The sequence below is a fragment of the Lethenteron reissneri genome, chromosome 62 (genome assembly GCF_015708825.2).
Source record: "Lethenteron reissneri isolate LAM-NWPU_2019-01 chromosome 62, ASM1570882v1, whole genome shotgun sequence".
In the NCBI taxonomy this organism is placed as follows: Eukaryota; Metazoa; Chordata; class Hyperoartia; order Petromyzontiformes; family Petromyzontidae; genus Lethenteron; species Lethenteron reissneri.
The window spans coordinates 1,357,455-1,376,750 of NC_083840.1; the positions used below are offsets into that span (position 1 = coordinate 1,357,455).

The following is a 19,296-nucleotide window of genomic DNA, read 5'->3' on the forward strand; positions in this document are numbered from 1 at the left end:
TAACCCGTGGCCATTTGACCACTGGTCATTTTTAAAAGGGCGGAATGTTGTATACTAACCCTTCTTCCATAATTGAGATTAATAATATTTGATGATTTTTATATATTATCTTTTTACTTGTTTTTTTTAATGAGTGAAACACACCAAGCGCAGCAAACTGCAAAACACCAGGTGTTGTTAAGTAATGAACCGGAGGAGGGCTAGGATGGCAGAATTTACAACGTTGCTTCAAGGGAAGATAAGGCCTGATGAACGGGCACATGTCACCCGTGCAGGCGGCAGAGACAGTGGGAGTGTCAGCCAGACATAGTTAAGGCAAAAAGCCCAATCATCCTGCATGGTTTTAAAGTAACGTCAAAATTCGAAATTCAACAACAGAGTAGGCTAAATTATCGATCCTCGCGCTCGCTCAAACTGGAGACCAGGCTGCGAGCTACATCAATGAACCATTGCCCATTTGCTAATCCAATACTGAATGTTAATATTACTGAAGTCAAAACGAATTCTATGACCTCAGCACATGGGCAAATAATAGGGCAGTGTCGACTCAAAGGCAATGGAAGAAAACAGAGGCGCCTTTGTCTAAATCACAACCACAGAAAACCAGGAATCATCACTGATTGTGTGTTCAGGAATTCCGAGCTAGTTAGAACACGTGCACAGGGGGGGAGCTGATGTAAACAACCCTGCGCGTCTGGATGTGAGGGGGCCTTGGACCTGGAATCAAGAATAAACACTCCCAGAGCAGAAGGTTGGCAGGGGGAGAGGTGATTTAAAAGAGGGTTGTATATCTCTCAAGGCACAAGACCCAGCTGAACAACACGGCTGCGGGGGTCACCAGAAGTTCGCATTCGCCTAGTTAAGACAAAAAGCTCAATTATTCTGTATTGCTATTAAAGTAACGTTAAAGTCGGAATTTAACAACAGAGTAGGCTAAAGTTATTGATATTCACACCCACTCCAATTAAACCAGGTCACAAGTTACGCCTACTGAACCATCACCATCATTAAGTCAATATGAAATGTTATTTCCATACTTCAATACTTTCTATACAATTCGACCCGAAGCATATGACAATCAGAACCTTCCTAAGTCAAAATTGAATCGCACCCAGACAGGAGCGAATAGTCAATATAAGGTTGAAGAGGGAAGGAAATCAAGAGCACGGCGAACTGCAAACGTAAGCAAAAAGCCGGGAACAACACCAGCCCAGCAACAGCGAGTGGGGCTTCGACAGGCCATAAAGTAGAATAATAACTCCCGGGGTCAGGGGACACAAGAAGAAGCAGGCAGACAAAAACCAGAACTGACTCCAAGGTTCAACCGCCCTCACCTACTCAGGGGTGACGGAAATTAATGAGGCCTTGAATTAACGGCAGGCAACAACAACGGCGAGCAGAGATAGGGTGGGGCAAAGACTGCAGGCTATGGAATGCAACTTCGTGTCAGTAAAGCCCTGACAAACAAGTTAAGTTAAAGACATCACAATACATAATATCGCACATAACATCAATGTTAACGCTATTCACCGTAAACTATATTCCGCTTATATAACCATCCAGGCACCAAGGAATACGAATTCCTAGGATCAAGAAACTTACCCCTTAACCTAAGATATCGGAAATAAATTAATAGTAATAAGTATATGCATGAAAGACAAAAGTTAAACTTATGGAAAAGCCAGGATAACGGGATGAATCACCACCAGGTCAAATATAAATACATAATAAAAAAAAAACAATGTTAAACCCAGGGTCGGAGAGAAAGGGAGATCCCGGCCGTCTTTGTATCCCCGCAGCGCGGGATAGGAGTGTGTATACGCTCGGGGAAACCTACACTTGAGTCAAGCACCACGATGGGAAACGACAGACCTTAGGTTACATACAGAATCATAACTGTGAAATAGTAAGGGACAAATGTTAACTTAAAACTTTTAACCATTTCTTTGTGCGCCGGGTCGGAGAGAGTGTTGCCCCCCTCCAGGTTGTGCAACACGAACAAAGACGCCTATGAGACGATTTGTAACGTCTGTGTTTTGGGTTCATGAAGAAGGCCAGACAAGAGATAAATTGCACCCAGACAGAGAGACGACTTCGAGACAATTTGTAACATCTGGTTGTTTGCTCGTGGGTTTTATGGAGGGAGTTGACAACGGAATATACCGTCAGTGATGCACACAAGGACATACGGACACACACATGGACACACCTGCCTACGGACAGATCCTGACACAGCAAAAATCGGAAGCCCCGCCTTGTGGGCGGGATCCAGGGGGATTTTTCAGCATAAAGGAACGGATCCTGAACATTGGAAACCAGTGCGACGGGAGGGTCCACTCAGAAGCTCGACCGGGAGGGTCGACTCAGCAGGAGTGCGACGGGAGGGTCCACTCAGAAGCTCGACCGGGAGGGTCGACTCAGGAACGAGTGCGACCAGAGCGGGTCCACTCAGGAGTGCGACCAGAGAGTCGACTCAGGAGCGAGGGCGACCAGCGGGTCGACCCAGGAGCGAGCTCGACCGGGAGGGTCGACTCAGGAGCGAGCTGCGACCAGCGGGTCGGCTCGACTCATCTTCAGCTCGTCAATCTCTGCTGCCGCCGGAGATCTCCGCTGCCGCCGGTGGTGAGCGTCGCGACTTGGCGACGATCCAGCGCTGCACGCTACGAGCGAGTTGTGGGCGCCACCTACCGACCGGGTTCCGAACTGCGACAGCGTATCAACAGCCATCCGACAGGGGAGCGATGGATACGTATGACGCGCACCGCCCCCTCACCACACGACCACCAGGCGTCTGTTTGACCTAAAGAATCGACTCCGAACACTGACTATTCAAGACAACTCTTACCACTCAAACACACTCGAACCCATAAGCCATCCGTGGCTGGAAAGCATCACAACGAGACCGAGTGGTGGCCATCCGTCGTTTATAAGAGTATTCTTAATTTTTATCTTTAATATTTAGTGGGCTGTACTCTTAATCGCATAAATTCCCAACAGATCCATCAATACGAACTGATTCTTGGCACCTCCTTCCGCCGAGCCACGCTCACGTGGGGAGTGGTGGCCCACCGGACCCTTATCAGGTGATCTGGTCCCCAATTAGTAAACTTGGTATAAGATAACGATCTTCGGAAAAGGAGCACCATCGCAGGCCCTTACTCCGAGCCGTTCTGAGATAACCTGCCGATGTATCTGTTGAGATTGGTGCCTTTAAGAATAATAACTGTTTTGATTGTGTTTTTGTTTATCGCCGTATAATCTTTCAAGTATCTTTCAGTCATAATCGCCGCACGTACTCGCATCCTCTACAGAATATTCAACTGTTCCGTGACCCAAGGTGTTAACAACGTGATAAGGGTTGCGTATGATCAATAAGGAGTGCGGTACTGCGTGAACAATATTGAGTATAATCATTCATTAACGTTAAGGTTTTCTTAGCATAGTATTTGCATGTTTTAACGACTCTCTCTCTCACTAACAACCATCGCGTTATGCGGGATCCATGTGCCGTTGTCAAAGTGAAATCAGACAATCGTTGATGATACTGTATTGATGCCGTATTGACGTTCAGGGATTGAGAGTTCGCATACTATATCATAGTTAAGGTTGAATTAGTAATAAATTGATCAATACAGAAGTGGTTGTGTGATTCTTTCCTGAAATCTATGCATAAGATCTGCTTCTGCGTTGAGATTTGAACTTGGTGACCTTAATAAACACACTAATACATACTCAGTAAATGTTAAAGCGATAACGGGGTGAACCGGGGTCTGGTTATCATAACGACTTGCGTTATCATAATTACACCCACTCGCATAATTAATACGATTACCTCTCGAATTGGCATAATTAAAATGTGCGTAATTACATAATTAACATATTTCCGGATAATTACACATTTGGCCAAATTTCATTAATTATTATTATTTCCACTGAATATTCATAACCCACACATACAACATAATAATTTCACCCACGCACGCATACAACATAACAAATTTTCATACCCAACATATACAACACTTGCAAGCGAGTTTGATTCTGGCTCACGGCCAACACTGGAGATGATGATCTGAGCCTCCCTTAGGTCAGGGGTCGGCAATCTGTGGCTCTTTACTTATTACAGACCAATTCAGACCTTCTTGGTCACCCCGTGCCCCTTACACATGTCAACGTTCATCCTATAAAGTCCCACCACAAGGGAGAAACACAAACAAATAAACAAAAGAACACATCTTGCCCGTCACTGAAACGCTTGTACACCGTATAGACGGCGTATAGACCCTGTGCAAGCATACGGGGCAAACCGCATGGGTTGACAGATATGTAATTGGCACGTTTGTAACGAGTTGGCCACGTTTTGCTTATGTAACAAACCTTTACTGTTCCTGATGACGACCGCTTGTGTTGCGATCGAAACGTTTAGATATTTTTTTTATTTTTTTATTCACTTTATTTTATTTGTATTATTTTTTTATCTACATGACTTTACCGAAAGAACCATAGAATATTAACCTTTACCAATTGGCCGTGCCCGGGTGGTGGCGGGTTTAACGACACTTTTATATTCACGCGATCCGACCCAAGAACAAACCTCTATTGTGGATCTTTAAGGACTCCATTGGCGGCCTTTGAAATATTGTGTTTTTTCACCGAATGCGAAAAATACGGACCTCCCTGTTATTTTGGTTGCCGACCCCTGACCACGGAAGCCCAGTTCACCCTGCGCAGGGGTCCGACAACGTACGCTCAGGAGCGGCCCCAGCGGCTCTTCAAGGGACCGCTCCATGACATTTTTAAAAGCAGCGTCACCGTCTCGTATTCACGGTGCATTGCAGCTCTTGAAATATTTAGGGTTTTTTTTATTTTTTACCGAATTCGAAAAGAAAAATGCGGCTCTTCCTGTTATTTTTGGTTTGCTGTGCCCTGCCCCCTAGGTCGACTCGGCCTCAAATGAGTACCTGGTGCGATGTGTAAACGTGAGCACGAGGGAGATGGAGGCGGCCTGGCACGGTGCTTGCCGCCCCCTCGTGTGCTTTTGCCGCGGCCTGCATAGGCGCTGCCCGCTAACGGCACTTTCCCCAACAGCCTGCTAAGGATACACTTGGGGATGTTTGTCTTCGCAGCATGGGCGCACGGGAACTCTGTGGAGCAGAAGATTTACGTGGAGCTGAAGGACACGGCGGCGTGCGTGAGGCTCATGAACGGCACTCACCAGATCGGCTGCCAATGTGAGTCCTGGGCCCAGCCCATTGTGTGTGTTTGTCTCTTAATGTGTGTATGTTAATATGTGTGTGTGTGGGGAGCGGTAGTGTAGCGGTTAGCGCGCTGCGCTATGAACCCGGCGCCACGAGTTAGATTCTCGCTCACGGCCAACACCAGTGACGATTATCTGAACCGGTCCTGGGCCTCCGCTAGGTCGACTTAGCTTCAAATGAGTACATGGTGCGGTGTGTAAACATCACCGCTAGGGAGACAAAGGCGGCCGGGCGTGGTGCTGGCCACCCACCCCCTCGTGTCTTCCGGTTCCGTTTCGACGAGACACGCGCGACGCATGTGTACGTCCCAAGAAAAACTGATGACGTACAAGTCCATCATTGGAACACGAAGGTGTTAATTTAACAGGTGCTGCTCATGAACATCACTTGCTTGGACGGTCTTTTAAAGGTTGTGGGGGTTGTGGGGGTTGTCATTGTCAGCGTCTGTGGGCGGTGACACGGGCGTGCTGCACCTGGTGTCCGGCGCGGAAGACCTGGCGTGGGTTCTCAAGGACGGACCCCACTCGCCCTACATGGCTCTGCTGGACAACTACATGTTCTCCAGGTTCGCTGTCCTTCCCGTTCGCTCTCTTGTTGTCATCATCGCAGCATCACCCCGTGTCGTCGCGTCTCGGAAGCTAAAACCAAGCAGGGTTGAGCCTGGACAGCGCGATGGGAAGAGGGAAAGAAGATGGAAAGGGCACGGATCGATGATTTGGTGGGACGCAGCTAAACAGTTGGAACTGACGCCATGAAAGAGACACAAAACGATTTGGTGGGACGCAGCTGAACAGTTGGAACTGACGCCATGAAAGAGACACAAAACGATTTGGTGGGACGCAGCTAAACAGTTGGAACTGACGCCATGAAAGAGACACAAAACGATTTGGTGGGACGCAGCTAAACAGTTGGAACTGACGCCATGAAAGAGACACAAAACGATTTGGTGGGACGCAGCTAAACAGTTGGGACTGACGCCATGAAAGAGACACAAAACGATTTGGTGGGACGCAGCTAAACAGTTGGAACTGACGCCATGAAAGAGACACAAAACGATTTGGTGGGACGCAGCTAAACAGTCGGGACTGACGCCATGAAAGAGACACAAAACGATTTGGTGGGACGCAGCTAAACAGTTGGGACTCGCGCCATGAAAGAGACACAAAACGATTTGGTGGGACGCAGCTAAACAGTTGGGACTGACGCCATGAAAGAGACACAAAACGATTTGGTGGGACGCAGCTAAACAGTTGGGACTCGCGCCATGAAAGAGACACACGGGAGGAGAGAAAGCTTCTGTCAGGGGCGTCAACCTTCAAGTCTAAAGGATGACAACAACAACGCCAACAACTTTGTATGTTGAACTTCTTTCGCACCATACGTAGCCAACGGCGCTAATTGGAAGTGCGGGGAGGACAACAAACGCAACACAAGAAGAAGTTCTAAAGAAATGACTTCGTCAATCTCGATCAGGGGCGGGGAACCTTTTTTCTGCCAAGGGCCATTTGGATATTTATAACATCATTCGCGGGCCATACAACATTATCAACTCAAAAAATAACCCGTTATATTTGGTCAAACATTTCATTAACTCGCCCCTAATGTGATGGCTGGAACTGCTTCTCTTTGGCGAGGCGTGTGATGTTAGCTGCTATTGATGATGTTGCGATGAATAAAGCTCCGAGATTTATTGAATTTCGAGTCCCGCCTGCGGTTGCCTTGGCAGGGCCACACCAAATGATTTCGCGGGTCTTGTATGGCCCGCGGGCCTGACGTTCCCCGCCCCTGATCTAGATGATGATTTAAAAGCGCATAGCTGCAGTGGCTTCCTAATATTGCAAGGAAGCGCATTCCAGACGGCCGCAGAAGCGCATCTGAATGAAGCTTTTTTTATTTTACCAGGTAAAGCCCACTGAGCTCTATAGATTTTTTTCAGAAGTGACCTGGCCACAAATGATAGCTCAACGAAGTGTCTTATCATCGTCATCATGCGGACATTTATAGCAGTAGCCAAATACTCTAAACGCATGTCTCTAAATGTGGAGGGAAAACTGGAGGACCCGGAGAGAAATCCAAACGACCACTGGGAGAGAGACGCAATCTTTAAATATGCGGGAGTCAGGGTTGGGGTTGAACCCACGATTTCCTGCATACCAGGCGAGAGAGTTAACATCTCCCCACCGTGGCACCCCCTTGGAGAGGAGGGAGGGGCTGGGATGCGAGGTTGGAGGATTAGGGGCAACGCCATGGATGGCTTTGAAGGGTAGGATAAAGGATCTTGTACATGAATCCGTGTGTGCGTCTCTGTAGATTTTTAATGTAACAGTTCCAGACACACCACTGTAGAGGCTTTTTTTTCCTTGCGCACACACAACTACGACTCGGTAGCACAGAAGATAATGCTGACTGTCTAGCAACGACGCCTGCCTAGATAGCCGGGTGACTATTTAGCGACAATGAAGCGATGACGCCAGCGACGACAGCCAAGACCCCGATCCCCCACGACAGCCCAGAACCCCGCTTGCTTATTCCCTCAGCGCGGCCATGCCCCGCGCCTGGCCACGCCCCTCTTCTCGAACTCTCTCGCGGGTTCTAGGAGCTTCCAGATAGATCCCCTCTTTGACCCTTGGCCTAGTTATCCCCCCTTGTGGTCGCTCGCCCTGTATACTGTCTTCTGTTGTTCCTATACTGTTCCCACCCCCGTAATTACCACTTGTGGCCCCTAGTGGGCGCACTCTCTACGTGTTGTCGAGTGAAGGACGATGCGGAGGCAGGCTTGAGGTAAGGGCTCGCGCCGAGGGTTTATTAGGGTTAATGAGGAGGGGTAGACACTTCACCAGGCATAGGGGGGTCCTTCCACAGTGACCCTGTGCTCTGTCTGTTCCTAGCCCCGCTAGCTGCCGGCTCTCTCCAGACTCTCTACCCTACCCCTGGTTCCTGCCTCAACCGTCTACCGTTCCAGGCTTCCACAGTGACCCCGTATTCCTCACCGGGTCGTCCCTAAGTATCTCCCCGAGAGATTGCGTCATCGCCCCGGAAGGCGCGCATGATGTCACTTCCTGTGACGTCACTGCCACGGAAGGCGCGCATGACGTCACTTCCTGTGATGTCATCGCCCCCGGAAGGCGCGCATGACGTCACTTCCTGTGACGTCATCGCCCCGGAAGGCGCGCTTGTCGTCACTTCCTGTGACGTCATCGTCCCGGAAGGCGCGCATGGCCTGATGTCCCTGTACTGCTCCTCTACATATCTATAAAGGTGGGGAGCGGGACTGCTCCTGAGCTTCTCCTTGGTCGACTCAGCCTTCAATGAGTACCCGGTGCGGTCTCTGATTCATCGCCACTGGGGAGACAAAGGAGGCCGGCTGGGCGTGGTGCTGGCCACCCACCCCGTCGTGTGTCGTAGGCGCTGCTCGCTAACAGCACGTGCACCAACAGTCCGTTACTGTCTTCACGGGGAATCTTTGTCTCTGTGTATCTCTGGAGGAGGCTCGTGAAGGACGCTACTGGGGAGTTAGAGGCAGTCGCCCTCCAATAACAGCCGAGTGCAGAGGAGTGACGCTCAAAACAACGAGCGGAGTGCCAGGCGGCTAAAACACAGCAAGTTGGCATGGGAGGGGTCACAGTTGATGTGCATCTGCCAGTCATCTCGGTTCGTCAACCCACAGCACCTGGGTCTGTCCTGTGACCTGCCATTAGTGAGCCTTCGTCACTTCACGTGGCCCCGGATTGCACCTGGCCTGGCACAAGCGCTGTGGTGACGTCGCAGCTATAAGTTGGGATCTTTGTGATCTCCGTGTCCGCAGGGAGACCATGATGCAGCTGAAGGTGGCGCGTGGCCGTGTGGCCGGCGTTGTGGTGATGCTGCACCAGCAGGAGGCGCCGCCCGTCGCTCCCGTCAACTTCTCCCACGACCTCTCCTGCCCCAACGACAAATTCGGTGAGGAGTTGGGGTGGGGGGTGGAGGTCTTACGTCAGCAGTGTGCCCGTCACGATCGCCATACGTCAGCGATGTGCCAGTGTCTGTGTCCCCCTGTGTCCCCCTGTGTCTCTGTAGGACTGTACAGGGACACTGTCTGTGTCTCTGTGTCTCCCTGTGTCCCTGTGTCTCTGTGTCTCTGTAGGAGTGTCTCTGTGTCTCCCTGTCTCCCTGTGTCTCTGTAGGACTGTACAGGGACACTGTGTCTCTGTGTCTCCGTGTCTGCGTCTCTGTGTCTCTGTAGGAGTGTACAGGGACACTGTCTGTGTCTCTGTCTCTGTAGGAGTGTACAGCGACACTGTGTCTCTGTGTCTCCCTGTGTCTCTGTCGGAGTGTACGAGGACAATGTCTGTGTCTCTGTGTCTCCTTGTGTCTATGTAGGAGTGTACAGGGACACTGTGTCTGTGTCTCTGTAGGAGTGTACAGGGACACTGTGTCTGTGTCTCTGTAGGAGTGTACAGGGACACTGTGTCTGTGTCTCTGTAGGAGTGTACAGGGACTGTGTGTCTGTGTCTCTGTAGGAGTGTACAGGGACACTGTGTCTGTGTCTCCCTGTGTCTCTGTAGGAGTGTACACGGACACTGTCTGTGTCTCCATGTCACTGTGTCTCTGTGTCTCTGTGTCTCTCTGTGTCTCTGTAGGATTGTACAGGGACACTGTCTGTGTCTCTGTGTCTCTGTCTCTGTAGGAGTGTACAGGGACACTGCCTGTGTCTCTGTGTCTCTGTAGGAGTGTACACGGACACTGTCTGTGTCTCCATGTCACTGTGTCTCTGTGTCTCTCTGTGTCTCTGTAGGAGTGTACAGGGACACTGTGTCTCTGTGTCTCCCTGTGTCTCTGTAGGAGTGTACAGGGACACTGTCTGTGTCTGTGTCTCTGTGTCTCTGTAGGAGTGTACGAGGACACTGTGTCTCTGTGTCTTTCTGTGTCTCTGTAGGAGTGTACAGGGACACTGTGTCTCTGTGTCTCCCTGTGTCTCTCTGTGTCCCTGTCTCTCTGTGTCTCTGTAGGAGTGTACGTGGACATTGTCTGTGTCTCTGTGTCTCCCTGTGTCTCTGTAGGAGTGTACAGGGACACTGTCTGGTCTGTGTCTCTGTGTCTCCCTGCGTCTCTGTAGGAGTGTACAGGGACATTGTCTGTGTGTCTCTGTGTCTCCCTGTGTCTCTGTAGGAGTGTACAGGGACACTGTGTCTCTGTGTGTCTGTGTCTCTGTAGGAGTGTACAGGGACACTGTCTGTGTCTGTGTGTCTTCCTGTGTCTCTGTAGGAGTGTACGAGGACACTGTGTCTGTGTCTCTGTAGGAGTGTACGAGGACACTGTGTCACTGTGTCTCCCTGTGTCTCTGTAGGAGTGTCTCTGTGTCTCTCTGTGTCTCTGTAGGAGTGTACAGGGACACTGTGTCTCTGTGTGTCTGTGTCTCTGTAGGAGTGTACAGGGACACTGTCTGTGTCTGTGTGTCTCCCTGTGTCTCTGTAGGAGTGTACAAGGACATTGTCTGTGTCTCCCTGTGTCTCTGTAGGAGTGTACGAGGACACGGATTACGCCCACTGCCGCCGCGCCGTGTGGAACCCGTCGGGTTCCGGCTTGGCTCTCGAGGACTTTAGCTTCCCGGTTTTCTTGCTGCGCGACGCCAACGAGACCAGCGCCGTCCTGCAGGTGTCCGCAACGCACGGCCCCCCCACCCCGGAGGATTCTGACCACCACCACCACCCCACCACCACCACCACCCCACCACCACCGCCACCACCACCACCCCACCACCACGCCGCCACCACCCCACCACCACCACCCCACCACCACCACACCACCACCACCACCCCACCCCCACCACCACCACCACCACCACCCCACCACCACCGGTTGCGGCGGTGCACTCTGCACGTCGCCTGTAATCCCCCTCGCGCTGTGGGGGCGGCGAGGGTTGGCGGATCAAGCAAACATCGTGGACGCCTCCGTTCTCGCCCGTGGGCGGTGGGCGGTGGGCGTTGAGTCTCCGCCCCCCCCCCGTACCCCCCTGGCCCTCCAGGAGAAGTCATCTTGCTCCAAGCGTGGGTGGACTAATCTCACGCGTCGCCTACGGCTCCTGTGGATCCCCTTCTCTCCCCGTGTCCTCCTCCCCCCCCATGTGGTTCCGCACTCATCCTCATGCGCGTCTCCCCTCCGTGCCTGCCCCACCTACTCCTCCTATTCCTCCTCCCCGTGTCTCCCGTCTCGTCCCCATGTCTCACTGCTCCCCCCCCCCGCCCCCCCCCTCACCTCCCCTCTCTTCCCGATGCCCCCCCCCTCCCCTACCCCGCCCCAGTGCGTGAGGGATCACAATGTTCCGATCAACGCGACGTCGAAGGTGGTGGATTACCCTCTGTGCGCGATTCAGCTCAAGTCTCACATGCACGGGGTGCGCGACACCGTGACCTGCATGCGCCGCTCTAATCTCTTCAACAACCTCAACCCTGGTGGGCGACGCGAGTGGAGCGAGTGGATAGAGCGAGTGGAATGAGGGACCCATGGGCTTACTTAGAAACCAACGCACTCGCTTAGAGACCCATAGACTATCATAGAGACCCATAGACTTGTTTAGAGACCCATAGACTCGTGATGTAGAGACTAACATAGTCACGTAGATACCACGAGACTCTAGTACATATGTAGACGCATAGAGACCTATAGACTCATTTAGAGACCCACAGACTCACATAGTGATCCATAGACTCATTTAGAGACCCACAGACTCGTATAGACCCACAGTTTCACACCATCCGTGTGTGATCCACTGACCCTCGCTGCTGCTGCTGCGCCGGATCACAGCTGCCACGTGCAGCAGCGTAGCCACCACAGATGCCGCCCATGGGATGGTGGCCCCGCACCTGTGATTGACACAACGGCAACGGAAAGAGAGAGCCCTTCCAAGTTGGGACGTCTACCTTGGAGATTGAGCGATGGGCCATCGGCTTCTGTGGCTTGAGCGAGATTGAGCGTGGCATCGCAGGGCCGTTGAGAAGACGCTGATGGCGTGGGAATGAAGTGATTGGGCAGTTGATGAAACGTGGATGATGCACATGTGTGTGTGTGTGTTGAACTTCTTTCACGCCATACGTAGCCAAACCACGGGGAAGGACAACAGACTAAACACAAAAAGCAATTCTAAGGAAGTTGGTTTTCAATTTCGTTTCGTGGTGTAATGTAATGGATAGCAATGTAGTGTATAGTGTAGTGTATGTTGAACTTATCTTGCACCGTACGTGGCAAACCATACTAATGAAAGGTACGGGGAAAGGACAACAAACTAAATACGAAAAGCAGTTCTTAGGAAGTGAGTTTTCAATCGAGATGATTCCAATCTGCGTAGCGCCAGTGGCTTTCTAATATCGGAAGGAAGTGCATTCCAGACAGCCACAGAAGCGCACCTGAAAGCACGAGATGCGATACGTTGATGTTGCTTATGATGATGCTGATGATGCTTGTGGTGGTGATGATGATTATGATTCTGCTGCTGCTGATGATGATGATGCTGATGATGATGATGATGCTGCTGATGATGATTCTGCTGCTGATGATGAAGATGCTGCTGATGCTTGTGGTGATGATGATGATGCTGCTGATGATTCTGCTGCTGCTGATGAAGATGCTGCTGATGCTTGTGGTGGTGATGATGATGCTGCTGCTGCTGATGATGATGCTGATGATGATGCTGCTGATGCTTGTGGTGGTGATGATGATGATGCTGCTGCTGCTGATGATGATGATGATGCTGATGATGATGAAGATGCTGCTGATGCTTGTGGTGATGATGATGATGCTGCTGCTGCTGCTGATGAAGATGCTGATGATGCTTGTGGTGGTGGTGATGATGATAATGATGCTGCTGCTGATGATGATGCTGATGATGATGAAGATGCTGCTGATGCTTGTGGTGATGATGATGATGATGCTGATGATTCTGCTGCTGCTGATGAAGATGCTGATGATGCTTTGTGTGGCGTGTAGAGTTGGTGTGTGATTCACTGGGCGACTATAACGTGCTGGGGGTTCTGCAACCGATCAACCAATCGATGAAGGGCAAACCGGACAAGGATATCATCATAGCAGCTGCACGGGTGAGATGCGGCACCCCCATATACACACCGCTACGTTTACACCCTACTACACACACCGCTATGTTTACACACCACTACACACACCGCTATGATTACACACTACTACACACACCGCTATGATTACACACTACTACACACACCGCTATGTTTACACACTACTACACACACCGCTATGATTACACACCACTACACACACCGCTATGTTTACACACCACTACACACACCGCTATGTTTACACACTACTACACACACCGCTATGATTACACACTAATATACACACCGCTATGTTTACACACTACTACACACACCGCCATGTTTGCACACTACTACACACACCGCTATGTTTACACACTACTACACACACCGCTATGTTTACACACCACTACACACACCGCTATGTTTACACACCACTACACACACCGCCATGTTTACACACTACTACACACACCGCTATGTTTACACACTACTACACACACCGCTATGTTTACACACCACTACACACACCGCTATGTTTACACACCACTACACACACCGCTATGTTTACACACTACTACACACACCGCCATGTTTACACACTACTACACACACCGCTATGTTTACACACCACTACACACACCGTTATGTTTACACACCACTACACACACCGCTATGTTTACACACTACTACACACACCGCTATGTTTACACACCACTACACACACCGCCATGTTTACACACTACTACACACACCGCTATGTTTACACACTACTACACACACCGCTATGTTTACACACTACTACACACACCGCTATGTTTACACACCACTACACACACCGCTATGTTTACACACTACTACACACACCGCTATGTTTACACACCACTACACACACCGCTATGATTACACACTACTACACACACCGCTATGATTACACACCACTACACACACCGCTATGATTACACACTACTACACACACCGCTATGTTTACACACCACTACACACACCGCTATGTTTACACACCACTACACACACCGCTATGATTACACACTACTACACACACCGCTATGTTTACACCCTACTACACACACCGCTATGATTACACACCACTACACACACCGCTATGTTTACACACCACTACACACACCGCTATGTTTACACACTACTACACACACCGCTATGATTACACACCACTACACACACCGCTATGTTTACACCCTACTACACACACCGCTATGATTACACACTACTACACACACCGCTATGTTTACACCCTACTACACACACCGCTATGATTACACACTACTACACACACCGCTATGTTTACACACCACTACACACACCGCTACACCAGCTACTCAGTTGAGGCTCGGGGAGGCCCAAGGACCGGTTCAGATAATCATCGCTGGTGCTGCACCCCATGCTGCACCACTGCTGCACCACGTGCTTCACCACGTGCTTCACCACGTGCTTCACCACGTGCTTCACCACGTGCTGCACTCACTGCTGCACTCACTGCTGCACTCACTGCTGCACCCGCACTCCACGCTCACCGCCTGTGGACCTCGTGCTGGTGTGCAGCTGGACAGCCGCTCGTTCTTCTGGAACGTGACGTCGGGCGCCGACAGCGCCGCCTCCGGCTTCGTCACGCTGCTGGCGGCCGCGGAGGCCCTCGCCGCGCTGGGCAACGCGTCGCGCTCGCTGCCACGCAACGTCCTCTTCCTGTTCCTGCAGGGGGTGCGGCGCCGCCACCGTCACCACCGCAACCACCGCCACAACCACCGCCACAACCACCGCCACAACCACCGCCACAACCACCGCCACAACCACCACACGCACTCAGTCACATCGCCACCACCGCCACAACCACACGCAACAGTCACATCGCCACCGTCACCACCACCGCCACAACCACACGCACACAGTCACATCGCCACCGTCACCATCACCACCACCACACGCACACAGTCACATCGCCACCGTCACCACCACCACACGCACACAGTCACATCGCCACCGTCACCACAACCACACGCACACAGTCACATCGCCACCGTCACCATCACCACCACCACACGCACACAGTCACATCGCCACCGTCACCATCACCACCACCACACGCACACAGTCACATCGCCACCATCACCACCACCACCTCAACCACACGTACACAGTCACATCGCCACCGTCACCATCACCACCACCACACGCACACAGTCACATCACCACCATCACCACCACCACCACCACACGCACACAGTCACATCGCCACCGTCACCATCACCACCACCACACGCACACAGTCACATCGCCACCGTCACCATCACCACCACCACACGTACACAGTCACATCGCCACCTTCACCATCACCACCACCACACGCACACAGTCACATCACCACCATCACCACCACCACAACCACACGCACACAGTCACATCACCACCATCACCACCACCACCACCACACGCACACAGTCACATCGCCACCGTCACCATCACCACCACCACACGCACACAGTCACATCGCCACCTTCACCACCACCACAACCACACGCACACAGTCACATCACCACCATCACCACCACCACCACCACACGCACACAGTCACATCGCCACCGTCACCATCACCACCACCACACGCACACAGTCACATCGCCACCTTCACCATCACCACCACCACACGCACACAGTCACATCGCCACCGTCACCATCACCACCACCACACGCACACAGTCACATCGCCACCGTCACCACAACCACACGCACACAGTCACATCGCCACCGTCACCATCACCACCACCACACGCACACAGTCACATCGCCACCGTCACCATCACCACAACCACACGCACACAGTCACATCGCCACCGTCACCATCACCACCACCACACGCACACAGTCACATCACCACCATCACCACCACCACCACCACCACACGCACACAGTCACATCGCCACCGTCACCATCACCACCACCACACGCACACAGTCACATCGCCACCGTCACCATCACCACCACCACACGTACACAGTCACATCGCCACCGTCACCATCACCACCACCACACGCACACAGTCACATCGCCACCGTCACCATCACCACCACCACACGCACACAGTCACATCGCCACCGTCACCATCACCACCACCACACGCACACAGTCACATCGCCACCTTCACCATCACCACCACCACACGCACACAGTCACATCGCCACCGTCACCATCACCACCACCACACGCACACAGTCACATCGCCACCGTCACCACAACCACACGCACACAGTCACATCGCCACCGTCACCATCACCACCACCACACGCACACAGTCACATCGCCACCGTCACCATCACCACAACCACACGCACACAGTCACATCGCCACCGTCACCATCACCACCACCACACGCACACAGTCACATCACCACCATCACCACCACCACCACCACACGCACACAGTCACATCGCCACCGTCACCATCACCACCACCACACGCACACAGTCACATCGCCACCGTCACCATCACCACCACCACACGTACACAGTCACATCGCCACCGTCACCATCACCACCACCACACGCACACAGTCACATCGCCACCGTCACCATCACCACCACCACACGCACACAGTCACATCGCCACCGTCACCATCACCACCACCACACGCACACAGTCACATCGCCACCGTCACCATCACCACCACCACACGTACACAGTCACATCGCCACCGTCACCATCACCACCACCACACGCACACAGTCACATCGCCACCGTCACCATCACCACCACCACACGCACACAGTCACATCGCCACCGTCACCACCACCTCAACCACACGCACACAGTCACATCACCACCACACGCACACAGTCACATCACCACCATCACCACCACCACCTCAACCACACGTACACAGTCACATCACCACCATCACCACCACCGCTGTCACCACTGTCATCGCAACAACGCGCACAGTCGCACCACCGCCTTCGTCACCGCAACCGCACGATATACACACGGTGTGTGCGCGTGTGTGTGTTTCGGTGTGTGTGCGCGTGTGTGTGTTTCGGTGTGTGTGCGCGTGTGTGTCGACGTGTGGAGTGGCTGTTGTTTTGACCACGTGCCCCCTCCGCCCCCCCTCCGCCCCCCTACCGTGTACAGGAGGCGTTTGACTACATTGGCAGCTCGCGGTTCGTGTACGACATCATGCGCAACAAGTCGTTCCTGTCCCTGGACAGCATCCACTCCTTCCTCGAAATCAGCCAGGTGCAGCAGACTCCCACACGCATCATGCGAAGGTCCCACGTGCATCAGACTCCCACACGCAGCAGGCGAAGGTCCCACTCGCAGCAGGCGAAGGTCCCACGTGCAGCCTCCGGCAGGCTGTGTGGCATATCAACGTGGGGCGATTCGTAGCGAATTCTCTAAACGCAACGTTTAACGACATCGCAGCGATACATTTCAGGCAGGCCGCCATCGTTTCAATGGGTAGCGAGTGGTAGTAGTGGTGGTAGTTGTTGACGTGGTTGTTATTGCGGTTGACGTGGTGGTTGTGGTTGACGTGGTGGTTGACGTGGTTGTGGTGGTTGACGTGGTTGTGGTTGGAGTGGTGGTTGTGGCTGACGTGGTTGTTGTTGATGTGGTTGTTGACGTGGTTGTTATTGCGGTTGACGTGGTTGTGGTGGTTGACGTGATTGTGGTTGAAGTGGTGGTTGTGGTTGAAGTGGTGGTTGTGGTTGACGTGGTGGTTGTGGCTGACGTGGTTGTTGTGGTTGACGTGGTGGTTGTGGCTGACGTGGTTGTTGTGGTGGTTGTTGACGTGGTGGTTGTTGACGTGGTGGTTGTTGACGTGGTTGTTGTTGACGTGGTTGTTGTTGACGTGGTTGTTGTTGACGTGGTTGTTGTTGTGGTTGTTGTGGTTGTTGTAGTGGTTGTTGTTGACGTGGTTGTTTTGGTTATGATGGTTGTGGTGGTTGTTGTTGACGTGGTTGTGGTGGTGGTTGTGGTTGTCTAGGTGGGGCTGCGTGACGGAGCCACGGTGTGGGCGCACAGCGACCCAATCTCTCGGCAGGTCCCCCAAGTCAACGAATCCGTACGAGCAACTCACTCACCACTCACTCACTCACTCACCACTCACTCACACAACTCACTCACCACTCACTCACCACTCGCTCACCACTCACTCACACAACTCACTCACCACTCACTCACCACTCACTCACCACTCACTCACTCACCACTCACTCACACAACTCACTCACCACTCACTCACCCACTCACTCACCACTCACTCACTCACCACTCACTCACACAACTCACTCACCACTCACTCACCACTCACTCACCACTCACTCACTCACCACTCACTCACACAACTCACTCACCACTCACTCACTCACTCATCACTCACCACTCACTCACCACTCACTCACCACTCACTCACTCACCACTCACTCACACAACTCACTCACCACTCACTCACCCACTCACTCACCACTCACTCACTCACCACTCACTCACACACACACTCACCACTCACTCACCACTCACTCACCACTCACTCACTCACCACTCACTCACACAACTCACTCACCACTCACTCACTCACTCATCACTCACCACTCACTCACCACTCACTCACCACTCACTCACTCACCACTCACTCACACAACTCACTCACCACTCACTCACCACTCACTCACCACTCACTCACCACTCACTCACCACTCACTCAACACTCACTCAACACTCACTCACTCACCACTCTCACCACTCACTCACCACTCACTCACCACTCACTCACTCACCACTCACTCACCACTCACTCACCACTCACTCACCACTCACTCAACACTCACTCACTCACTACTCTCACCACTCACTCAACACTCACTCACTCACTACTCTCACCACTCACTCAACACTCACTCACTCACTACTCTCACCACTCACTCAACACTCACTCACTCACTCGCCACTCACTCACTCACTCACCA

At 52.3% G+C, this 19,296-nt stretch overlaps 1 protein-coding gene across 1 annotated transcript in view; it reads left to right on the top strand.

The window, feature by feature from the left end:
* NCSTN (nicastrin) overlaps positions 1-19,296 on the top strand; it is a 56,378-nt gene that overhangs the window by 15,196 nt on the left and 21,886 nt on the right. Inside the window, exons 2-10 of the mRNA XM_061576812.1 lie at positions 5,127-5,231; positions 5,700-5,823; positions 9,064-9,197; positions 10,756-10,892; positions 11,539-11,689; positions 13,221-13,330; positions 14,885-15,040; positions 17,462-17,566; positions 18,315-18,392. Coding sequence (XP_061432796.1) covers positions 5,127-5,231; positions 5,700-5,823; positions 9,064-9,197; positions 10,756-10,892; positions 11,539-11,689; positions 13,221-13,330; positions 14,885-15,040; positions 17,462-17,566; positions 18,315-18,392 — 1,100 coding nt within the window. The remainder of the gene's footprint in view (positions 1-5,126; positions 5,232-5,699; positions 5,824-9,063; positions 9,198-10,755; positions 10,893-11,538; positions 11,690-13,220; positions 13,331-14,884; positions 15,041-17,461; positions 17,567-18,314; positions 18,393-19,296) is intronic.